The sequence below is a fragment of the Hyaena hyaena genome, unplaced genomic scaffold (assembly GCF_003009895.1).
Source record: "Hyaena hyaena isolate Hyena2069 unplaced genomic scaffold, ASM300989v1 scaffold_105, whole genome shotgun sequence".
In the NCBI taxonomy this organism is placed as follows: domain Eukaryota; kingdom Metazoa; phylum Chordata; class Mammalia; order Carnivora; family Hyaenidae; genus Hyaena; species Hyaena hyaena.
The window spans coordinates 3,282,001-3,307,835 of NW_024080737.1; the positions used below are offsets into that span (position 1 = coordinate 3,282,001).

Below are 25,835 nucleotides of genomic sequence, written 5' to 3' on the forward strand. Positions count from 1 at the left end.
AAACACTTGAGCATGCAAACTTGGGCATTGAATGCTAATCACTCTTTCCTTCATGTTACCTTTGACCTAGTACTGGGCCATGCCACCTGTTCCCCAGCTTCTTGTCTCAGAGTGGTCATAATAACATTTATTGATCACTTACGTGCTGTGTATTATGCTGAGCACATGAATTATCATATCTTAACGTTCACAGTGACCTTACAGTTGAAAAAACCTGGGACTCAGAGCAGTTAATTGAATGGCTCAGGTTACATGATAGTGGCAGAGCTGAGATCCAGACAAAACTCCTAGCCCTTGACCACTGCCTCATATCTTCAACACCTGGCCTGGTGTTATCAGTGGGATTCCTTATGGACTGAAATAAAAATACTATCACCTCTGCCCAACACTTCAGTCTTCAAAGTTCCTATGATGATACTGGTATTTTTACTTGTTATCTTAAAAACCACAGACCACATGGATCTGTTTGAGAAAAAATTGCTCTTAGGAGTTGGCTGCCATGTGACTGTGAATATGGCAGGGCTAATTAGCTCCCGAGTCTTGTCACATGGGGTTAGAAGAAGGCATGAGTAAGGCTCAGATTCTTTGGAAGTGAGTCAGCAGGTAAATTGAGGGAAAAAGAAAGAGTTAAAAGGAGGGGAGCAGAATGTGAGAATATGAAACAGAACTAGACAGGACATCCTCAATAATTAAGTGATGGGCACTGTGTACTTAGCCCTTCCTTCCCTTTAAATTATGACCCTTTCACAATCTAGCTCTTTTATGTTACTGACCTATTGAAAATACTGGATAATATGTACTACGTATTCTCTGCACACATCTTCCCGGCTGCCTTTTTCTTCATCAACTGCATTTATTTAGAGCCAAGGAAGCTCTGCTATTATGATAACCCAAGACGTCATGAAAAATAGAGCTGTTTCTACCGTGTAGAACTGTCCGTGTAGGGTTCTTCAGGGCTTAGGTGATGGAGCTTAGGAGGCTGCAAAGTTCAATTATTTCCCTTTTTTAGAAGATTCACTAATTAGGACTAACTGTTCAAAGGAAGGCCTGAGCCTTGATCTGAATTAGAAAATATTTTAAAAAGATCCAAGAATATTACATTGCCTTCCTTATAGTTATTGCACTTAAGCTAATAGTGTCTTTAAGAGAAGTGCTTTAATGAATATACAAGAATGATTGCTGATTAGTTAATTATAAACAATCTAATGCTGGGGAAACTATTGTTATCTTAAAATATTTCCTTTGTCATCTTCTCTGTATTTGCTTAAAGTTTTTATTAGAGATAAATTCATCTAAGGCTGAAATATTACTCCACACTATCATAACATTCAAATTAAATATGAGTGTTTGAAATTTTATTCTCTCCACACTGTTACAGTTCAGCCTCAGTCAGCATTTATCACAGTAAGAAGTGCTCTGGTTACATATTAAGGGGGATAAAAAAAGCAATCCGGACACACACATTTTAGTGCCTAAATGTCTCTTAGCATCCAGTGTCTTTATTTTGTAGGTGAAGAAACTTGAGGCCTGGACACACTGTGTTTTTCCAAAAGGCATATAACTTATCTGGGGCAGCGCAGAAACTAGAAACTTGGTCTTCTGATTCTCAGTGACCTGTTGAAATTGTTTAACCTAGAAAAGGAAAGATAGATCTCAGGTGTGACTTGATAATTTTCTCCAAATATACGATAAAAGTTTTTCGATTATGAAAATAATCATCTTCTCGGGACCAACCATAAAGAATCCGTTTATATGGTCAAAGACTTATCAGTTAGTGTCTTTATTCCTCAAAGTATTCAGAGAGAGAATAACCCTTAACTGGATAGTTTAGAGGGTAAAGGACTTTATTGAATGTTATGTGAAGACCCCTTTTATATTATTCTCTGCAGCTTAGTAATGTTTAAGGATAAAAATATATTAATAGAAATATTAGTACTATAATTATGTATTATCTTATTGGTACTTCTATCTAGGAGAGTGACAATTACAAAAAAAAAAAAAAGAGTCCAGATCAAAAATTGTGACCTCGTCACTCTTAAGTGTACCTTTGGAGAGCACCTCTATCTCCGTTTTGTCTATCTAGGTAGAAACAGTTACCATTTGTTTAAAGATTAATAAACTAATTTGTGATTTTTTTTTTTTTTTTTACTCTAGCTTTGGCAAATGCAACATTATGTATTCTTGAACCTATCATGTCTGTGGAAATCATAGCCCCAAATGAATTTCAGGGACCAGTGATTGCGGGAATTAACCGGCGCCACGGGGTGATCACAGGCCAAGATGGGATTGAGGACTATTTCACACTATATGCAGAGGTAAGTACTGTTGGTCACTGACAGTCTTGCTTTTGGTAACCACAGAGGGAAATGAAAGTTTTTGTTTTTGGAGAATGTAGACCAAATTGACACATTATCCTGGATATTTGAGTGTTGTATTTGTGGCTTAGTTATGTGTGGCAATTTCTGTAATTTGGTATTAGAGCAGCTCTCAAGTTGCTAAGCTAAAACTAAGATGTGGGCCTTTGTGAATATGTCATTTTCTTAGATATGTAGTTATCTGTCTCATGATAAGCTTTATTTGCATAGCTGTTTTATCATGTTCTCCCTGGTTTACTGGTATCATACTGAAGTCCATTGCCTGTACTTAACATAAATCTCATGAGAGAAAGTGTATATCACGTTACATAAAGCCGCCTAAAAGACACTACTGTCAGCATATTGAGGTGTTCAGGGGGAAGCTGTATTAACACTTTCATAGGGGAAACACTTCTCAGTGCTTGAGCTGCAGCCAGAGTGTGGACGGTCTAAGGAGGGAAGGCTGTCAGTGGTGTCCACGCTGTGAAACAGAAAGATTTGGTTTCTAGTAGGGACTGTCAGATGAATGGTTTTTTGTTTTTTTTTTAATTTGAGAGAGGGAGCATGCATGAGCCGGGAAGGTGCAGGGAGAGAGGGAGAGAGAGAATTCCCAAGCAGGCTCCCCACTGTCAGTGCAGAGCCCGACGTGGGACTCTGATCCATGAACCATGAGACCGTGACCTGAGCTGAAATCGAGTCATATGCTTAACTGATTTTTTTTTTTTTTTTTTACCAATAGTTTATTGTCAAATTAGTTTCCACATAACACTCAGTGCTCATCCCCACAAGTGCCCTCCTCCATGCCCATCCCCCCTCCCCCCCACATCCATCAGTCCTCAGTTTTTGTCAGCATTCAAGAGTCTCTCATGGTTTGCCTCTCTCCCTTTCCCCCACCATTTCCGCCCTTCTTCTCCCCCTTGTTCCTCCGTCAAGGTCCTCCTAATCCTCCTATACGTGCAAACATGATATTTGTCCTTCTCTGCCTGACTTATTTCGCTCTATGCTTAACTGATTGAGCCACCCAGGCACCTTTCAAATGAAATTATTTTTAAATAAGGTTTTTACTTGCGGTGAAACAAAAATATATTTCTCTGGCTTTTCATTCTTTTCAATCAAGAGTAGTTAATAGAAACCTAAGTCTAAAGGAATTAGATGACTAAGGCTTTTCTGTACTTTTCTAAGATATTTTTCAACAAACAGTACTAAAATAGCTACTGTGTTTGTTTTCAGGTCCCTCTAAATGATATGTTTGGTTATTCCACTGAACTTAGGTCGTGCACAGAGGTAAGCAGGTGTTTAAACTTTAGTGCTCTTAAACCACCCCACACAGTGCTTGCATGTGTGAAATCTTGTCTTTGCATGACTTTTCCTTGGTAGTTGTACCAAAAGAAACAAAATCTCTTTTGTTGTTGTTGTAATTCCTCAGGGAAAGGGAGAATACACAATGGAGTACTGCAGATACCAGCCGTGCTCGCCGGCCACACAAGAAGACCTCATCAATAAGTATTTGGAAGCTACAGGTCAACTTCCTGTAAAAAAAGGAAAAGCCAAGAACTAACTTTCCTCACTTTAAGTTGACTGTAACTGAATCTGCAAGATTTATATACTTTAATGGATTCCTGTGGAAAGAAACAGACTGAAACAAATTCTAGAAGCCCTTCCAATTATATTCAGGAACTTGTATTATATTCAAAGACAATTCTATGTATATCTTAACTCTGTTGGTGTCTGGTGGTTCATTGAAACACCTTAAAGTATGATTATTACTGAAATATATTTAATATTTAAGGGAAGAGACTGATTTCAGTTACACTTCTGAACTTAGAACGGTATATAAACTTCCTTTCTGAATTTCTCGTCCTAAGAATTTTCAACATCTAGAAGAGCTGAGAAGCACAAAGTACAGGCCTGTAGCATCCATCTAGACTTAATAACGATCAACCTTGTTAACAGTTGGTTCATCAAATAATTATTTTGTCATATTTGCTTTATCTATTTGTATCTCATACCTTTATATTTAAATTTTTTTAAATTATTGTTTTGGTGAACAGTAATTTGAAAGTCGATTGCATGTATCATGACACTTCTTCGAGTGTCCTCTTTAATGAACATGCTTTTGTGGAAGGCAGCTGTGCTCACCACTGTACCACCAACGCACACTTGAACAAGACTTTTTTGTTTAAGAGTGGATTTCATATGTTCTTAGAGAACATTTCTCAGATTTTTCATGGGGATATTAAAATGGCTAGTAAATTTCTAGCTGTTTTATATATAGGTGATTGAATTTGTGGCCTCTGCCAATTTGCAATTGTCTATTTTTATGTTAGTTTCTTGTGGACCTTTGAAATGGAAAGCAGATGCCTGCATATTTTACTCTTATTTTAATGTTTCCTGAAGCTCTGAATAATAAAATATAATTTACATAGTTGCTGCTTGGTCGGTTTCATTCACTTGGTAAATGCTAGTTGAATTGGAGTCTTTTGGAATTTATCATATATTGTATTCATTGATATGGTGAAAGGACAAATGTTAAATTTTTGTTTCTAGAATAAGTGGGACTTTCCAGACAGTTCCACCACGTTGTTTAGAATTACTTCATCCCAAAATCATTTGATGTGACAGACATATTCTGGTCCTTTTCCTTTGTGGATAATAAAAATAAAATAACTAATTTCTTTTTATTTCTGATTTATAAGTTTGGCTTTATAACTTAAGGTTTCTAGGAAAAGATTTTTTGAAGTTTTGAGCATGTTTTTAAGGCATCTGCTAAATGCCTTAAATGTACTATCTAATCTAGTTTTCACAGCCCTGTGAAAGTTATTACTATGTTTTGTAACAGGAAGCAAAAGAACAGAGAAGGTAAATAACTTCTCTAAGACCACACAGCTTGTTAAATTTTCAAGTTGAAAATTAGTTGTGTTCATCAAACCAAGTACACTTTCCCTATGAATATGTGTGTTGCTATAGTAGCATCAAGCCTGGATAATATTGTTGCTTTAGCATTTAATCAGCCTCTTGTACTATTGATAATGACTTTGAAAATTGTTCCCCATGAGGAAATAACCTTCCTAGAATGTAGCTCAATTTCTCTGGCTATTGCCAAGATTTGGGAATGTTGGAACCATGATGGATAAATTTTGACATGTTTTAAATTTGTGAAGCATTCTGCTTATTAATGATAGACCATCAGAAAAGAACCGACGTATTTAATACCAGCACTTCCAAGGCCCGGCTGATGGGAGTAACAAGTATGATCATGTAGGGACAGATGTAGGAACAGAACCTGCATCTCTCGTCATCTCTTGCTAATTAGTTTGGCTAAAATTGGAAGAGACCACATACCAACCAAAGTCTGTACCAAGTAAAAAATTAATGAGAATATTCATAAATGAGGGTTTCTATCACTCTAATGAAGGATAATTGTTGGCTAATATATTTTTAATGCTTTATTTTTTTGAGAGAGAGTGCAAGCCAGGAGGGCAGAGAGAGAGGGGGACAGAGGATCTGAAGCTGGTGCTGCAAGAAAGGCAGTATTACTTGTGTTGGAGACAAGTAACAGCCCTAGGCAGTCAGTACTGCAGTGATTCCCAGTCTACTAATTCTGGCTGCACTTTAAAAGTCACATGGGGAGTTTAAGAAGAAACTCCCAGTCTAGCCCCTACATACTTGAATTCTTTGGATCAAGATCAAAAGTTTTCCACTTGAGAGGCACGTGGGTGGGTCAGTCAATTATGTGTCCAACTTCAGCTCAGGTCATGATCTCCTGGCTCAGGGGTTCAAGGCCCACGTCAGGCTCTGTGCTGACAGCTCAGCACCCAGCTCGTGCTCTGTCTCTCTCTCAAAAATAAGTATTTGTTAAAAAGTTAAAGGAAGCATTAAAAGTTTTCCACTTGATTCAGAAATACAGGAAAGTTTAAAGACCAGTATTTCCTGTATATCCAAGACATGAAGTGGAAGGCTTGTTTAGACGTGTCATATTACCAATGTTCTTTTGTGTGATGTTAGAGTTTGGGCTATAGGTTCTTAGAGTGATAACTTTGAAGAAATATGGTTTTCTGCCATTTCTTTCCTCCTTGCTCCCTTCTTAGTTTTAAATCTCGAAATCTTATCAATTCCCCAGTGTTAGAATTTTCATATTTAATGTTTTTGAAATCCAGATGAGTTTTAAAATTGAAGCAAATAGAACTAGGCAGCCACCAGTAATAATAAATTGTGACATGCAGAAGTATATATATCCCTTTGTAGAAGACACCTATTTGGATTGCTAAAGCTAAATTGTTGAATGAGAGCTTTAACTGCTCCTTTTGAAGTGTCTTCAAATAATACTGGAGTGCATCCTTGAAATAGTCTGTTGTATGTGTACAGACAACGTATTGTGAGCGTTCACTCATCCATCCATTCATTTATCCATTCAAATAAGTGCCAGACAACAAATGAAGTGATAGTAGCACTTTGAAAGCTAGGAAAAGTCACAGAACAGGTCATAGAATTTTCTAACCTGAGAGAAATTGGTGGAATAAACTCATATCATGAAGAACTGTCATTCAGGAGCAAATATAGAAACTGCCAACGGTTTCAGAATTTGTTTAATTTCTAACAATTCATAATTCAGGTAGGAAAAAATGAACGGAGTAGAAGGCAATGGAATGCAGACAAAACCCTGGTATTATTTTGTATGTCTTAAAATATTGAGAATTCTAGAAATTAGGAAAATAAATGTGATGCTGTATATACCTGTCATTGGCTCAGTGACTTGGAAGAATTTTAGACTCTTAATGAAAACAGACAGGGAATTTAAGAGTTCTTCATTTTATGTCAAGGCGGATGAAGAAATTTTTCTCTGTGGCTATCAGGTCAGCAATTTGTGTGCTAGAGAAGAGGTTCTAATGGGGGTATTAGGAATATTTAACTTTTGGAGGTTTTATAAATTTAGACAATTAGTTGTATTTGTGTGTTGTCTATTTGTGGGGAATTCCTCATAATCTATCCTGAAATCTATAAAAGGCTTAATATCTGAATGCATAATGGTCATATTTGGGAGTCTAATCTCACTAATTAAAAAAATGCCTTTATAAGGAAGAGGACTTTGAGATAAATGAGACTAGAAAGCTGAAAGCCCTTTCTGGCCCTAATTGTGATACTAAAAAGTTAATTAAAGATCACAAGACACTGAATATGCTATTACTATAATGTCCTCTGGACCTTTTTTTTTAAGATTATGTAGGGAACTTCAGGTAGAAGTTTGGTTTTTGACTTGGTCCTGACATGATCTAATCATCATAGGTTGCTATTTTAGAAAAAGTATTTTCTTTGCATTATTATATAGGTGGGAGATCTGGTGTTCCTTTTAAATGATTGTTTCCAGTGCTTCAGAATACTTAACAGTTCTTTAAATCAGGCAGATTTTGGGAAGGTAAATACAAAGGACTGGGGTTTAAGTAGAAAACTATATAAACTAGATCTAAAAAGTAACTATATCATCTGTCTTATTTTTTATTTTGTAATAGTCCATGTCTATAAACTTTTTAGCTTCAGTATAATCTTTTCTAATTTTCTAATAGCGTAGACTTAGAAGTAATATTTTGGTATATTTTAAGGCTGGTGCATCCTAATCAGTTACTGGCCAAGGAACTTGGCTATTGGTTTTGAGACAGTGATATAAGCATTCCATTAAATGGCCAAGGGCAGGCTACCCCACAATGTCCCACTGTGGTATATTATTTTGAATAAAAGTTGATTAAGAGACAGACTATGCACAAGGACACTTGGACCACATCCTCTATGCCCCTGAAAGGAGGAAACAAATGTCTCATGTGAAAAAGCACCCTCTCTAACACAAGGTAAAGGCACATCCTATCACCAGAGATAGGAAATTTAGAGCCAAAGCCAAGAGAGCTATATAAACAACCCTTGTTACTTGTTACTAATTTACTGCCCCAAATTCGGTTTAGAATTCTTTACTAATTGAAGCTCCCAAAATTTTCTTTGTCCTCATAGATTGTTTGTTAATAAGGTATTAAAAAAACTGCCCAGTTTTTAGATCTCAGTTGCATTATTGGGCCTCCTGCACACATAAAAAAAAATTTTTTTTCTCTCGTTAATCTATCTCATACCAATTTAATTCTTACACTAGCTGGAAGAACCTTGATGGGTAGAATGAAGTTTAAATTCCTCCCCTATAGTTGGCATATTTGGCAGGATCAAGTTCCATTGGAGAGTTGCTCTGAAGATTCTGCAGTTTTGAGATATTGGCACATCTGATCTACAGCCAGCAGAAGGTAAGATTATTTTACCACGTTAACCTCCCAGGATCTGCACGATCTGGTGGAGTGAGAGTAGTGAGAATCTTTTTTTTTTTTTTTTCTTTACATTAGCAGGAAAAATTAGTGTGGAACTAAGTCATTGGGCTTAGCAAGTCTTGGTAAAAATGTGAGTGAGTACTCTTGGTTTTAGTGATCCATTTCCTCCCAGAGATGGTCTTTGTTTTCCTTTGTCTTGTGTGTCATATGTTTTAAAAAGAAATTATAGGGCAGAAAGCAGGCACAGGCTCTAGAATCCTGCTGTTTGAGCCAGCCTCGCAGAATGATGAATTAATGGTTCTTACCAGACTGGTGTCTGATTAAACTTTGCTGTGGGTTAATGTGCACGTGAGGTAAAGGCTGTTGCCATGGGAAATCTTGGAAGCCAAAGCTTCAAAATTGGTGGGTATGGGTTGAGCACTTAAAAGCTGTTAGAGTGCTCACCACCTAACTTGGGGACTCTCATAGTTAGGAAAGTTGGTCACAGAACAGGTTAGATTGACAATAAATCACCTGAACACCACACAATCCACAACCCCATGGCACATCCCTCCTACGTATTTGGCTCTCAGAGACCCAACACTAAGCTAAAGCTTTTAATGTGCACATCAGAAGAACCAGATGAGATTTTTTCTTTTATCCTGTTATACGTCTGAAGAGCCTGACTTTGTGATCAGTAAGAATAAGAATATTCTCTCTGGATGGTACTTACCGGGGGCACCTTGGTGGCCAAATAGACTGGGGTTCCCAGACATGCAGTTACGAGCAGCACTCTTTGGCCATGCCGGTTCTCAAGAGGAGTTTCTCATAAAAGGTCCTGGTCCACAAGGAGCCTTCATTGTTTCATCCTTCATTGCTTGGTAGTGTTGGAAAGTTCCGTTCTAGTAGTGTCTGCCTGGTGTCACAGATTAGCAGATCTGTTCATTTTTGTGGGTGTAAACTTTTATATGATAGGGGCTATATCATCTATGCCCCATCTAGGGACAGCTCATGCATCTTTGATTAAGCCATAAAAGGTCTTATTGGTTTGAGGTGCTATTGGAATTAATAAGATCCTACTTGTCAGTGGCCAAAAGAGAGATCTTTTTTTTTTTTTTAAATTTTTTTTAATGTTTTATTTATTTCTAGGAGAGAGAGAGAGAGAGACAGCGTGAGCAGGGGAGGGTCAGAGAGAGAGGGGGTCACAGACTGAAACAGGCTCCAGGCTCTGAGCTGGCAGTCAGCACAGAGCCCGACGCGGGGCTCGAACCCACGAACCGCGAGATCATGACCTAAGCGAAAGTCGGACGCTTAACCGACTAAGCCACCCAGGCGCCCCAAGAGAGATCCTTTAAATTGGCTATATTTGAAAGAAAAATAATTATTTATGGAGAGCTCTTGATTGTCTGATTAGTATAATGACTAACTGTAGGAACTTCCTGGATGAAATGGAAAAAAAAAAATTAGACTTAAGACATTAATGTCCAGGGGCACCTGGGTGGCTCAGTCGGTTGAGTGTCTGACTTCAACTCAGATCATGATCCTGCAGTTCACAAGTTCAAGTCCTGCATCGGTCTCTGTGCTGACAGCTCAGAGCCTGGAGCCTGCTTTAGATTCTATGTCTCCTGCTGTCTCTGCACCACCTCCCGCCTTGCCTGTGCTCTCTCTTGCTCTCTCAAAAAGAAAAGAAGACATTAATGTCCACATCCAACATAAATTCCCTTTCTTAAAATCCAGCCCCATCTGCCTATGTTAACTTCCCCTGGAAGATTTACAGAGAACACTCTGGCCTAATCTCTAGGCTTAAAGTAGACAGGCTACTCAGGCTAGTCGTGTCAATGTTGAAAGCCAGAAAGGGAATTTAGCAGAAGCACCTGGGACAGACCATACGGCTCGCTTTGCTGCAATCAGGCTCTTTCAGCTTTAGGCATTTCTGCACAGTGACCTTTGCAGGTGTAACCTAGACCCAGCCGTTGCAAACCTGCATGTCTCCTGAATAGCAGCAGACCTTTTGAATTAAAAAGTCTTTTTTCCTCCACTCTCAGAAGATCCTACCACATTTAGAGAAGAATGAGATTAATGGCTATATACAACCCCACTCACAGAGACCTTGACTGGCTGCTAAGGTGAGTTCTTCTTCCCCATGATTATACTATGGCTATTAGTACAGGCAGGCTCCTGGAGAAACCCTCCCTTCAGAGAGGAAACAGAAGACCAAAATTTCTCGTAGCCCTCCTGCAAATGAATTGGGGAAGGCCAATATTCAGGCACTAATAGAAGCCAAAGTTAAATTCTATACTGAGAAAAAAGGCTTTGTTAAAATGCTTGATACAGATTTTACAAAGGCATAAATCTTTTGATTCCTTTTTTAGTTGAAAATCTTCCTGACATAAAAACTAAAACTTTAATTAAAAAGGCAGATCAGGGGCACCTGGGTGGCTCAGTTGGTTAAACGTCTCTTAATTTTGGTTCAAGTCATGATCTCAACGGTTCATGGGATCCAACCCCATGACTGGCTCTGTGCTGACAGTGCAGAAGCTGCTTGAGATTCTCTCTCTCCCTTTCTCTCTGCCCCTCCCCCACTTTCTCTCAAAAAAAAAAAAAAAAGTCAATCCATAGGTATTGGGACTATCATCCATTTCTTTGAGGGCACTGGAAACAACAGTCTTTGTCTTACAAATTGCTACAAAACTAGAAATGGAACTCTATAGAAGCCATTCAAGCCCACCCGTTTGTTTTAAATTTTAATTCCAGTATAGTTAACGTATTAGTTTCAAGTGTACAATATAGTGATTCAACAATTCTATACAATACTCAGTGCTCTTCATGGTAAGTGCACTTTTTAATCCCCATCACCTATCTCACCCATCCCCCATCTCACCTCCTCTGGTAACCATCAGTTTGTTCACCATAGTTAAGAGTCTGTTTATTGGTTTGTCTCTCTTTTTTTCCTCTTTGCTCATCTATTTCCTAAATCCCATATATGAGTGAAATCATATGGTATTTGTCTTTCTCTGACTTATTTCCCTTAGCATTATACTCTCTAGCTCCATCTATCTCACTGCAAATGGCAAGAATTTATTCTTTATTACTAAGTAATATTCCTGTGTGTGTGTGTGTGTGTGTGTGTGTGTGTGTGTGTACACCACCCCTTCTTTATCCATTCATCTCCCATATTTTGGGTATTGTAAATAATTCTGCTATAAACATAGGGGTGCATGTATTCTTTTGAACTCGTGTTTTTATATTTTTGGGGTAAATACCTAGCACTGCAATTACTGGCAGTAGTAATAGAGTAGTTCTATTTTTAACTTTTGAGGAAACTCCATACTGTTTCTCAAGGTGGCTATACCCATTTGCATTCCCACCAACAGTGCACAAGATTTCTTTTTTTTCCACAACCTCTCCAACACTTGTTTCTTGTGTTTTTTATTTTAGCCATTCTGACAGGTGTGAGGTGATATCATTGTAGTTTTGATTCATATTTCCTTGATGATGAGTGATGTTGAGCATCTTTTCTTGTGTCTTTTGGCCATCTGGATGTCTTTTTTGGAGAAATGTCTGTTCATGTCTTCTGCCCATTTTTAATTGGATTATTTTTTGGGTGTTGAGTTGTATCAGTTCTTTGTATATTTTGGATACTAATGCTTTATTGGATATATTGGATATGTCATTTGCAAATATCTTCTTCCATTCAGTAGTTTGTCTTATAGTTTTATTATTTCCTTTGCTGTGCAGAATCTTTTTATTTTGATGTAGTCCCAATAGTTTATTTTTTGCTTTTATTTCACTGGAGATAGAATTTTAAAAAGGGAAAAGAGGCTTTTTTGAAATTCAAACTGCTAAAAAGGCTGTTATGCTGAGACTCTAGCCCCTGTTATAAGAAGCCAGTATGTCCCAGAAAGCTCACCTTGGAGAAAACTTGGATTCTTTCTCTATGTCTTTGTGATATAAATTTTGCAAGACCATCTTCTCTGGAACCTAAGAGTCATTCTTTGAAATACAAACTTAAAGGAGAAGTTTCTCATCAGGAAAAAAAGAGAGAGAAAGGTATTTGGAAATCAGGTCTTATAATATCCTCACCACAAATATTAGTAAAAATAAAAGCTGTAAGATTTTTTTATCTGTGTCTGTATACATATATATGTATGTGTGCATATATGTGTGTGTATATATGTATATAGCTAAAATAGTTTGTAAAAGAACTCTGTTTAGTTGGTTTGAAGGCAAGTGCTTATAAGGGTTGGACATTCTAAAACTCTTAGAAACTAACATCAGTGTTTTGCAAGTTCACATGCTCTGAAAAAAAAAAATTTGGTTTTGAAGCTAATTTAAGGTTGTTGGTTTAGGGGCCCCTGGGTGGCTCAGTAGGCTGTGTCCAACTCTTGATTTCAGCTCAGGTCATGATCTTACGGTTGGTGCTACTGAGTCCTGGAATCCTCCCTCTCTCTCTCAAAATAAACATTAAAAAAAGAAAAGTTTTTTTAAAAAAGCAAAGTTTAAAGTTATCAGCATTAAAGTTAAAACTTTTAGGTGTACCTGGGTTGCTTAGTCGGTTGAGCGTCCAACTCTTGATTTTGGCTAGGGACATGATCCCCGGGTTGTGGGATCGAGCCCACATGGGGCTCTACTCTAAATGTGGGGCCTGCCTGAGATTCTCTCTCTCTCCCCCTGTGCCCCTCTCCCCCACTCTCATCTCTCTCAAAAAATAAAAATAAAATTAATACTTGTATTCTGCCTGGGTTTACTTAGAGTCAAATAAGTTTATGTTGTCTCTGTTATAAAATGTTTCAAAAAATAATAGTCATAATTTGGGAGGATGACTGATTTTGTCTGCTATCTCTAAGTTTTATGGGCAACTTAAGCATACTCGTTGAGAACAAGTGAATTAAATAGATGTAAATAAGAAAAAAAATAGGTAAACTCTTTACATAGTTTCCCCAGATCTTTTTGTTAACCTTGAAACTTTGAACATTTCCTCTAAGTTTAAGTGATGAATCATGTTGAATTCATTGAATATCTAGGTCATTTCCAAATAAGACAAAATAAGAAACATTAATTACTAAACATAAGTTTATCTACTTTTGGTTTCCTTATTACAGAGAAACCAAAAATCAATTTGGGTCTGTTAGTAAACATGTTTTGTGCTTTATTAAAAGGTAATATTTACTATGAAGAAACACACCCTAGAAATTATAAACTGTTGATAAATTTGTCAGTGTAAAAATTGCTGGTGTTACAGGACATTCACTATTGCTTGCTAGTTTTCCCTAAAAAATTAAAAAAAATTTAATGTTTATTTTTGAGAGAGAGTGAGAGAGAGAACGAGTGGGGGAGGAGTAGAAGGAGGGAAAGACACAGAATCTGAAGCAGGCTCCAGGTTCTGAGCTGTCAGCACAGAGCCCGATGCGGGCCTTCAACCCACAGACTGTGAGATCATGAGCTGAGTTGCAGTCGACACTTAACCAACTGAGCCACACAGGTGCCCCTCACTGTTTTTAAATCTTTTCTCATTTACAGACAATTCTACTTTTACTATGATGCTTTTACAAAAGCTTCCTGCAGATGGGTTTCATCTTCAGTGAGATTTGTGGAAACAATTCCAAGTACAGGTTTCTGATGACCTTAAGATTATAAAACTGAACTGGGTAAGAATTTCTGGAACTAGTGGAAAAACTAGACTCAAGCAGAATTTTTTTTTCCTGCCTTTTACGGCTGTTTTCGTCTGTACATAATTTTGGAATTGTGGTTTCATTTTCAATATAATCCTGTGGGCTCTGCATCTTTCAGGGACTCTTTTTTTTTTTTTTTTTTTTTTTTTTTTACAAATAGTTTTTTTTCAAATTAGTTTCCACATAACACCCAGTGCTCATCCCCACAAGTGCCCTCCTCCATGCCCATCTCCCCCCTCTCCCCCCCACATCCATCAGTCCTCAATTTTTTTCAGCATTCAAGAGTCTCTCATGGTTTGCCTCTCTCCCTTTCCCCCACCATTTCCCCCCTTCTTCTCCCCCTTGTTCCTCCATCAAGTCCCTCCTAATCCTCCTATACGTGCAAACATATGATATTTGTCCTTCTCTGCCTGACTTATTTCGCTCAGCATAACACCCTCAAGGTCCATCCATGTTGCTACACATGGCCAGATTTCATTGTTTCTCACTGCCATGTAGTATTCCATGGTATAGATAAACCGCATCTTCTTGATCCATTCGTCCGTTGATGGACACTTAGGCTCTTTCCATGTTTTAGCTATTGTGGAGAGTGCTGCTATGAACATTGGGGTACATGTGCTCCTATGCCTCAGCATTTCTGTATCCCTTGGGTAAATTCCTAGCAGTGCTATTGCTGGGTCATAAGGGAGTTCTATTGTTAGTTTCCTGAGGAACCTCCACACTGTTTTCCAGAGGGGCTGTACCAGTTTACATTCCCACCAACAGTGTAGGAGGGTGCCCATTTCTCCACATCCTCGCCAGCATCTAGAGTTCTCTGATTTGCTCATTTTAGCCACTCTGACTGGCGTGAGGTGGTATCTCAGTGTGGTTTTGATTTGTATTTCCCTGATGAGGAGGGATGCTGAGCATCGTTTCATGTGTCTGTTGGCCATCTGGATGTCCTCTTTGGAGAAGTGTCTGTTCATATCTTCTGCCCATTTCTTCACTGGGTTGTTTGTTTTTCGGGTGTGGAGTTTGGTGAGTTCCTTATAGATTTTGGATATTAACCCTTTATCTGATATGTCATTTGCAACTATCTTTTCCCATTCCGTTGGTTGCCTATTAGTTTTGTGGGTTGTTTCCTTTGCTGTGCAGAAGCTTTTAATCTTAGACTCAAGCAGAATTAATAACATGGACCTGAATGAACTGAAGAAGATGATTCTAATTTCTATGACATTTGTGTATAAGAGAAAAACTTTCCTTAAATTTTTTTTTTAAAAATCATTATGACTTACAGCAATTCGATAAATGTTTCAATTTGTTCACAGAGGTATATTTCATCTTTTCCCCCCTACCTGAGCATTCCAGAGTTCCTAAACTCTCAGTGAGTATTCTTACATTTTCATAATAATTTTTATTTGCATAAGTTCAATGAAAAGCCATTCTCCTTATAACAGGACACAATTAGAAACATTAGTTATATTACCAAGGTTTTCACTGGAATGTCGTATTTGAGGGAGGCTGCATAGACTCAGGCATGACCAGAAGAGCTTTAAGGAGGACTTTATGGAACTAATAAAGCTCCTTAGAAAAACTTGGATACAGGTTTTCCAAGCAGCCTTTCTAGCTGAGTAAGGAAGTCACTTCGTTGCAGGTGTAAGAACTTCAGGATATTTTGGGGACCTCAAGAAGAGAGGACTTAACCTCAAACAATAGCTATTACAGGTGGTCTGATGGCAAATAATTGGCTTGGCTTCTGGGCCTTCAGAGGCTGTTAAAAGTTCAGTCAGGCGATTCCTTGCAAAAAGTTCAAGCAAAGCAGATTTAAAAGAGCCTGTATTATCGATCACTCTTCTTGCTGTACTTATGTCAATAATTAAGCCAAGTTTATTGAAACTAGATTTATTTTGCAAATAAATTAGCCTTAATCTAGTCATCTTTGGTAAAAATAAGGGTGAATATTGAGGGGAGAATTTTGTTTCACTAACATACCTTTGTGTAAATTAGATTCTAATACAATTCATTATAAACTGGACTAGATCCTAATTCCTTTCAGTTTCCTTTAGTGCCTGGCTACAACTCTTCAAATGAATGCATGAATGTCTTCTATTTTTTCCCCCATCCTTTTGACTTGGAATCATTTGAGAACTAAAACTGCCCTTCTTACTGAAGCCCTGCAAACTGAATATGAACAAGGTGATGTAAACTTCAGAGAAATCACCGTAACAGCTCATCTGTAATCTTCATGCCTGTTGTTCCACCCAAAACCATCACCAGAAACACTCAAACTACAACCTGTCACGTTGCCACATCTGCCCTAAAAACATCTACCCGAAGATGCTTTAAGCCTGCATCTAGGAATGCTCTCAACTAGCTACCCTCAGAAGTCAGAAACTGGTTCATAATTTGATCCAATCATTAACCATTGTTTTTCTTCTACTTCCATAACCTCTTCTTACCTCATTATTTGAATCACAGGCTTAACTTTGAGAAGGTACCTGCATCCTAAAATGAGTTTAACTGAATTGACCTATTGTCAGTATTAAGAAACCGATTCAGGGGCGCCTGGGTGGCTTAGTCGGTTAAGCATCCGACGTTCGCTTAGGTCATGATCTCGCGGTTCGTGGGTTCGAGCCCCGCGTCGGGCTCTGTGCTGACTGCCAGCTCAGAGCCTGGAGCCTGTTTCAGTCTGTGACTCCCTCTCTCTCTGACCCTCCCCTGCTCCGCNCTCTCTCCTAGAAATAAATAAAACATTAAAAAAAAAAAATTAAAAAAAAAAAAAAAAAAAAAAGAAACCGATTCAACAAGAAGGAACAATCTACCAGCTCAACTTGAATGTGATGGGTGGAACTTCAGGAACTGGAGGAGCCAAGGGCAGGTCACCCCAAAATGTCCCACGTTGGCATATTGGTTATTTTAAGTAAAAGTTACTTAAGAGACAGACTATACAGGAGGGACACTCGGATCCCCTTCTTTCAGCAGGAAATAAACCCCCGTGTGAAAAGGAAATACTCTTACTATGCCCCAAGACGTCCTTATCAGAGACAGGAAATTTGGAGCCAAGAAGGCTGTACAGACAACCCTTGTTACTTGTCACTTATTGACACCTCAACCCAAATTCCGTTCAGAGTTCCTTGCTAGTTGGAACTCCCAAAATTTCCTTTGTCCTGTCAAGTCCTTATAGATTTATACTGTCTTTAATGTATAAAAACTGACTACCTTGGTCATTTCTTTAGGTCTCAACTGCATTATTGAGCGCCTCTGCACGTGTAGTAAAATTTATTTTTTAACGTTTATTTTTGAGACAGAGAGAGACAGAACACGAACTGGGGAGGAGCAGAGAGAGAAGGAGACACAGAATCTGAAACAGGCTCCAGGCTATGAGTTGTCAGCACAGAGTCCGACGCAGGGCTGGAACCCATGGAACGTGAGATCATGGCCTGAGCCGAAGTTGGACGCCCAACTGACTGAGCCACCCAGGTGCCCCTTAATTCTTAGACCAGCTGGAAGAAGCTTGATGGGTGGAAGAAAATTTAAATTCTCCCCCTACAAAGGATAGAAATTTTGAGAGGCAAATGATGGCTATGTTTCCTGGATCATTTCTTCCTGCCTTGTGGGAGTTACTCCACCGAATTTGATTACAGTACATATTATGTTTACTTTTATAAATTAATTTAGGCCAACACTGGGGTGCAAATTGTTATAGAATTTTGTATGTATGAAAATTGTATATATTTGATAGAACTTCAGTTACATCATTATTCCACTTAATACATTTGCAGACACTCCACTTTATCCATGAAACACTTTTTATTTATAAAATTTGAATTAATATTAAAAGTTCACTTAATTCAGTTTAGCACTGAGTATTTTGCCTGTGTATACAAATCTCTATAAACACACTGAACACATTATATATATAAAAGTAGATATTAAAAAAATACTTGCTTGAAATGATAAAAAAATATTAAAGTTTGTTCTAAACTGGTACTATTTTCTCTGCAATTTGCTTTCATTGAAATATATTATCTTTTTTATATACTAAGTAGAAGGAATTTACCAATAGAAAATAGTTGGCTGTGCTATGTTCAAAGCAATGAGAAATACAGCTTTAAAGGTAAGACTGTCAATTTGTGTTTTGCTTTGCTAAATAAATACTTATTGATCCAGTTACAGTACATACCAATTGATTGTTTTTTACATTTTAGGGCTGAATCCCCAAGAAACTTGTGGAATAAACTGTTCAGCACTGAGCAGAGTTCAGTATGCTTGTGTTCCCAGAATTAACTAAATAAACCAAACTAATCAAAAAACAAAAACCACAGAATCTTTTAATTGTTAAGTATTATAATTTGCAGGCTTTCTAAAAAATATTAGAATGCTTTATACCTTACCTATTTTAGCAGAATAATGACTTACACTATTTAATAGAGTCACTTTGTTTAGAATTTGGTATAAGCAGACCTTTTGTTCTTTTCAGAAATTATTAAGCCCTGTTGGTGCCACAGCTGAACCTTCTTCAGTTCCAGAGGCTTCTTCTGGTGTCTGTAGCTCTTGACAGTGGTACTTCACTTTAAGTGGTTTGCCAGGGTACCAGACCAAGTGAATACGACAGGGAATGATTTCCTAGAAAATAAGAGTTCTAAAGTACTATGATCTGCAAACATTTCTGGTAAAAGCATTTCTGTATCATAGGAGTGCTGACAACACTGACTGTCTTTGACCTCCCATCTTGCTCACGTCCGTGCAATGCCATGTTCCAGGCCAGTCGGAGGTAGGTAGTAGGCCCTGCCCCAAATGCAGGAAAGCTTGTTTTGAGGTCTCCGAATGTTGTTTTGATAACTAGTAGGGCTTGCACAGTGCCCACACCTCCGACCCTGCACGGATGGTGCCGCGAGGTCTGTGAAAATATTAGACCGCTGGCCTCACCCCAGTGACCTCTGAACATCCCTTTGCCCTCTAAGATCTGTGCGCTGACAATCCAGCCTTTGCAGAGAACAGTGGCGCCTGCCGCTACTCCGTCAGTAAGTAACGCTGAATACAACTCCGTGTAAGCTGTGTGCAGCTGCCTGCTCTGTTTTGGTCTCAAGATGCCTTCTCAGTTTGGATGATACTTTCCTGTTTCCCTCCTCTACCTTCCAACGTCTATACAATTCTATGTTTTACCTGTGTTGAGAATTCATGGAGTAGAACGGTGTAATCAAAATCGATTGCATCATCATTTGTTTTCTAGAGAAAGAAGAAAAGAATTTGTGTAATAAATAGATTTGTATTAGCTCAGAGTTCACAGGGCTTCTATCATTATAAATTCTTGTTTGGACAAGTGCCTTGAATCCTGCTGCCTCTTCAGTTCTAGCCTCACAGCTCCTTCGGGAGTAGCCTGCACAGAGACATGAAAGCCAGGGTTCCTTACTGTTTTGTCATCGAGTTAGATGAAAATCTAGATGATCTTTCTAGTACTTGTTCTCTCCAATACGTATGGCTTTTGGTAGAGGCTAAGTCCTGCGGGAACAGCAAGAATCTTTGGACAGTCTTTGGAATCTAAATACTGTATATGCATCTCCATTTGCTATGTTAAGCCCCAGGAAGCAGATACTCGGACAAGGGGCAGGGCAACCAGTATTTCTAAAATGCCACCATGGACCAAGTTCTGTGCTAAACACTTTATACATTCGTCATGTAATTCTCTGTCTTGTAGAGTATGTATTACGAGCCTGGCTTTACAGGGCAAGTAACTTGAGGTTACAGCTGGTAAGTAAAAAATGGGATTTGGACCCAGATTTACAATTTTTTTTAATTTAAATTCAGGTTAGTTAACATATAGTGTAATAATGGTTTAGGAGTAGAATTTAGTGATTCATCACTTACATATAACACCCAGTGCTCATCCCAACAAGTCCCCTCCTTAATGCCCTTCAGCCATTTATTCCCTCCCCCGCCCCCATTTCCCCTCCAGGATTCCTTATACAACTGCTTCTAAAACCAGTACGCTGGGTATCGATAAGCAGGCAGATTATTTACCATGTATTTCTATAGTTTAAAAATTGGTTTTACTTATGAACTTGAAGTATTTTCTCAACCAATATCTTTTTATTCTGTTTTGGAAAATAACAATCCTGAAGAAAGTCCTAGAGGGCTCTAGGAAAAAAATGGCAAATCCTGAAACAAATGATGGGTTTCCAGCTCTATTTAACTCTTTCGCTAAATACACAGAATGTTGCATATTTTTAATACAAAAATTTGGATTATTAATTAATGCTTTTAAACCCTGTACCATTTAGTTAAGACCTTCCTCAATAACATTATCTAACCTTTACAGTTTTGTTTTTACAGATTCTTCCTCCTCCAGAAAGGCCAAAAGTCAGGACTGATTTTTAAAAATGAAGAATGGGACACTGCGCATCCCAGCCTGGCAAAGCATTCCCGGGTTGGGCTGCCCCCACCAGGGCAAGCTCTGCCGAGGAGTAGTTATTTTTAACGTTATTCAGAAATAATTTCCTTGGCTTCTATTCAAATTGACACAAATGCCAAAGCCTTATAATCCAAATTGATGATTTACTGTCACGTTTTCAGCACTTTGATCTTCCTAGAGACAGACTGGAAGTGTTTCGTTTTTTTCCCTCTTCTGTACTCATGATCCCCACCAGAACCAGTGTGGTTTTAGTAGAATAAGTAGGCTTGCATTGTTAGCATATGCTATCCAAAGTAGATTTTGTAGTCGAATAAATGAGGTAGATAAGAAGGTTTCTATAATGCATCCTTGGCTGGTGGGGGCCTTGAGGTAGGGGAAGGTCTTGGGCTGACTGCTAGTGCGCAGAATAGTTTGGGGGTGCTGACAGTGTTTGGTACGGACAGATATGACTTAAAACAATGCTCGCTTTTCCTTTTCTCAATTCATATTTAAAGGTTAAGGGTGTAGGGAAAGTCCTCGTCTGTTTTGTTTTCCTAGCCAGCAAATATCTCCCTTGCCCTTGGCACAGTCCTTATGGCATTAGGAATAACATCTATTCTTCAGTTTTGCAGTAATAATTGTTTCCGTCAGAGGCATCTTACTTTATATCTGTATTTTAGTCATTACCCACTCTTCTCTCAGGCCTTGTTCATTTGGAACCATGAGTTTGTAAGCCCACACTTCCTTACACTATTGCATTAAAAGGAGACTTTAACCCTGAGTTTAAAGATAGTAATTCTCACCCAAAAGGCTTTTGGAAAAACTATAATCTCTATACTTTGCTGAGCCACAGGCACCTGCAGTCACTTCCTGCTTCTGTGCTGTCTTGGTTTTATCAGCCCCACCCCCTTCCTGTAGCTAGCCTAGAACAGTAGATCTGATCTCAGTTATTTTTTAAACACTGTTTCTTGCTTTGCTTGTTTCAATGTTGCTTCTCTCGCTGAAAGATCATGAGAATCCTTAGTGGCTACCAAATAGCAAAATCTGAAAATCTATATGTGCATACTTGTCTTTAAGGAAATGGAGTATCCCATGGAAAAAAAGACAGTCTCTTTATCAAAAGGTGCTGGAAGAACTGGACAGCAATATGCAGAAGAATGAAACTAGACCACTTTCTTACACCATAGACAAAAATTAACTTAAAATGGATGAAAGACCCAAATGTGAGACAGGAAACCATCAAAACCCTAGAGGAGAAAGCCGGCAGCAATTTCTTGCTTGACACATCTCCAAAGGCAAGGGAATTAAAAGCAAAAATGAACTATTGGGACCTCATTAAGATAAAAAGCTTCTACACAGCAAAGGAAACAATCAAAACTAAAAGACAACTGACGGAATGGGAAATGATACTCGCAAATGACATATCTAATGTGTATCAACTTTGAAATCAAATTTACCCAGTGATTCAGTGATTTAGATTTTTGTTAATTTCAAGGACTTAAGTAAATTTGTTAATTCTCATGTAATAGGCCCGAAGGGATGAAGTGGTCTGCCTTGGGTGGCCCAGCAAGCCAGTACCATTACTCAATTATTAATAATAAATAACTTATTGTTATAAATTATTAATTATTTATCTAAACCCCAAATCCCACGGGGTAAAAAAAGGCTAAAGGTCCTACTAAGTGACTGTTCTCCCTCTACATATTTGTTTTCTTAACTCTATAATTACTGGTCCCAGTTTTCCCACTTTTAGTTTGGGTGAGTGATATTAATGGACACATGATAGACATCAAAGACCGGCTATAAGACAGAAATGAACCTGCTGTATTTGGGCCATACTGTATCCTGGTGGCTGTTAGTTTGGTAACGTGTTATGTACAATGGCAAATGAAAAGAAAGCACTGACATTAGAAGATCCTAAGGAGCAGGGAAGATGGCAGAGTGGGAGGATCCTGAGCTCCCTAATGCCATGCACACACTGAAGCAACAACTACATGTATTACAGCTCACTCTGAAAACAACCTGAAGCCTGCAGACTAGAGCTTCTACAGCTGGTTGTAGAGAGGAGGCCACATCAAAAAGGCCAGCAGAGGGGTACCTGGGAAGCTCAGTTGGTTAAGCATCTGACTTTGGCTCAGGTTGTGATCTCACAGTTTGTGATTTCAAGCCCCACATCAGGCTTACTGCTGTCAGTGCAGAGCCTGCTTCAGCTTCTGTGTCTCCCTCTCTCTCGGCCCCTCCCCTGCTTGTGTTGCTTTTCTCTCTTAAGGATGAATAAACAAACATTAAAAAAAAAAAAAAACTAGCAGAGGTGGAGACACAGACACAGTTGAGAAGCAGACCCAATGTGACCAAGCACAAATGGGAAGGTTATCACAAGCACAAAAGAGTAAAAGGATCAGATCCCACACCAGGCACCCCTGGCCCTGGGGATCCTCCTGGAAAGAAGAGTCCCCATAACATTTATCTATGAAATAAGTGGGGCTTAACTCTGGGAGAGATGGAGGGTCACAAGAAATAAAGTCTCTGCCCTTCAAGAGCCAGGATGCTAAATAATAAGGCCAAGACATAGCACAAAGGAAGCACTCTGCAAAGCAGAGTGGGATATATATGAAGGGGATATGAAGGGGATTTATTGACTGATTGTAGGACATGGGCCAAAGGGACAGGAATCTACAGAGATTTCTCCAGGAACAAAAGTGGTGGGTGTCATTTTCTTGCCCTCCTCAGACTACATAGCCAGATGCTTGTGGGAGCCAGTTCTGATACTTTCCATCTACCTTGCCAGGACCATGTGCCTACCCTGGAGTTTCCTTGTGGAACTACCATACCCAACATGCAATGCTGGTAAGGACTGGTGCCCCCTCAAAGTGATTCCTGCCCTGGGGAGGGGAGGCAGAAATAACCCTACACATCAGCATGCCCACAGTTCCTGGGGCTGGGCTTCTCAGCTCTGTAGCGAGAAAGTACCCACAGCTTGTGCGGTTGCTAATTGCATACAGCCACGCAGAGGGCCAGCCCTGCCCACCAGTGATCCCACAGCTGCTCTAAACAGGACTCTCAACAGCATGGACAGCAAACCCTCCCCAGTGAGCCTGCAACAGGCAACACAGGTCATTGCACCAGCTGGGTTGAGGGCCAGCCCCAATCACTAGCATGTCCACAGCAATTACAGCTGTGGTATATACAGCCCACGGGGACATCCCTAGAGCATGTGATTCTGAAGACGGGTTGAGGGAATTGTGCTATAGGATACTACAGGACTGCTTCTACACAAGGCCACTTTCAAGCCCAGAAGACTTAGACAAAATGAGGAGGCAGAGGAATATATCCCAAATATAAGAATAAGACAAAATCACAGAAAAAGAAGTAAATGAAATGGAGATAAACAGTAGGCCTGATAAAGAGATCAAAGTAATGGCCATAAAGGAACTCACTGTACTTGATGAAAGAGTGGATGAACTCAGTGAGAACTTTAACAGAACGACAGAAAATATAAAAAAGAATGAGTCAGAGACGAAGGATTCAATACCTGAAATGAAAAATAAACTAAAGGGACACAGACTGGAGGAGGCTGAAGAACAGACTGGTAATGCGAAGGATTCAAGCTGAACAGCCAGAAGAATAAAAAATGAGAGTAGGTGAAGGGACCTCTGTGACCTCATCAGGCAGAACATTCACATTATAGGGATCCCAGAAGGAGAAGAGAGGGAGAAGGGGGCAGAAAACATGAAAATATAAGAGCTGAAAACCTCCCTAATCTGAGGAAGGAAACAGACATCCAAGTCCAGAAATCATGCAGAGCCCCAAGCAATATGAACAAAGAATGTCCACACCAAGACACATAATAATTACAGTGACGAAAAGTAATGATAAAGAGAATTTTAAAAGCAAGAGAAAACAAATAGTTATACACAAGAGAAACCCCAATAGGCTGTTAACTAATATTTCAAGAGAAACTTTGCAGGCCAGTGAAAGTGGTATGATGCATCAAAGTGCTAAAAGGAAAAAACCTATAACCAAGAATACCTGACAAGATCATCATTCAGAATTCAAGGAGAGAGAAAGAGTTTCCCCAAACAAAAATGAAAGGATTTCATTACCATAAACCAGTCTTTAAAAAAAAATGTTAAAAGGAATTCTTTAAGTGGAAAGAAAAGGCCATAATTAGAAGAAAATGATTAAAGGAAAATTTCACTGGTAAAAACAAACAGTAAAGGTAGTAAATTAATTACTAATGAAGCCAGTATGGCTTCATTTACTACCAGAAGTTAAAACACAAAGGTAGTAAACGCAATTTCATCTACAGAAGTTAGTCAAGGGATACACAAAATAGAAATGTGTAAAATTACATATACGTAAAACATTGGGGGTGGTGTAAAAAAGTAGTGCTTTTACAATGTGTTCAAACTTAGGTGACCATCAACCAATCTTTTAATACAGATTGCTCTCTATATAGAATGTTATATATTAATACCATGGTAACCACAAATCACAAACTTGTGATACACAAAATATAAAGAGAAAGCAATTCAAGCATAACACTAAAGAAAACCATTAAACCACAGGGGAAGAGAGCAAGAGAAGGAACACCGAGAACTACAAAAACAACCAGAAAACCATGAACAAAATGGCAAGAAGTACATGTCCATCAATAATTACTTTAAATATAAATGCTCTAAGGGCTCTAGTCAAAAGACAGAGAGTGACTAAGTGAATAAAAAAGCAAGACCCATCTATATGCCGCATACAAGAGACTCACTTCAGACCTAAACACACAAGCAGACTAAAAGTGAAGAGATGGAAAACAATATTACATGCAAATGAAAGCAACAAGAAAGCCAAGATAGCAATATTTAGACAAAATATACTTTAAAACAGACTATAGCAAGAGACAAAGAAGCACATTACATAATCATAAAAAGATCAATTCCACAAGAGGATACAATATTGGTAAACATCTATGCAACTAATATAGGAGCATGTAAATACATGAAGTAAATACTAGCAGACATAAAGGGAAAACAATAATAGTAAGGAACTTTAACACCCTACTTATGTCAATAAATGTATCATCCAGACAGAAAATAAGGAAACAGGTTTCAATCAACATATTAGACCAGATGGACTTAAATTTGTTGAGATTTATTTTGTGGTCTAT

At 38.5% G+C, this 25,835-nt stretch overlaps 2 protein-coding genes across 3 annotated transcripts in view; one reads left to right on the top strand and one right to left on the bottom strand.

The window, feature by feature from the left end:
* Positions 1–4,782, top strand: part of GFM1 (G elongation factor mitochondrial 1) — a 46,456-nt gene extending 41,674 nt beyond the window's left edge. The window contains exons 16-18 of the mRNA XM_039236048.1: positions 2,155–2,315; positions 3,585–3,638; positions 3,781–4,782. Coding sequence (XP_039091979.1) covers positions 2,155–2,315; positions 3,585–3,638; positions 3,781–3,912 — 347 coding nt within the window. The 3' untranslated portion in view covers positions 3,913–4,782. The remainder of the gene's footprint in view (positions 1–2,154; positions 2,316–3,584; positions 3,639–3,780) is intronic.
* Positions 1,360–25,835, bottom strand: part of RARRES1 (retinoic acid receptor responder 1) — a 75,390-nt gene continuing 50,914 nt past the window's right edge. Inside the window, exons 5-7 of one of the 2 annotated variants that reach the window (XM_039236050.1) lie at positions 19,450–19,512; positions 18,748–18,909; positions 1,360–1,632 (exon numbers count right to left, since the gene is read on the bottom strand). In XM_039236050.1, coding sequence (XP_039091981.1) covers positions 18,760–18,909; positions 19,450–19,512 — 213 coding nt within the window. In that variant the 3' untranslated portion in view covers positions 1,360–1,632; positions 18,748–18,759. Of the gene's footprint in view, positions 1,633–18,123; positions 18,910–19,449; positions 19,513–25,835 lie in introns of those variants that run through there. The other variant, XM_039236049.1, reaches the window with a different exon arrangement.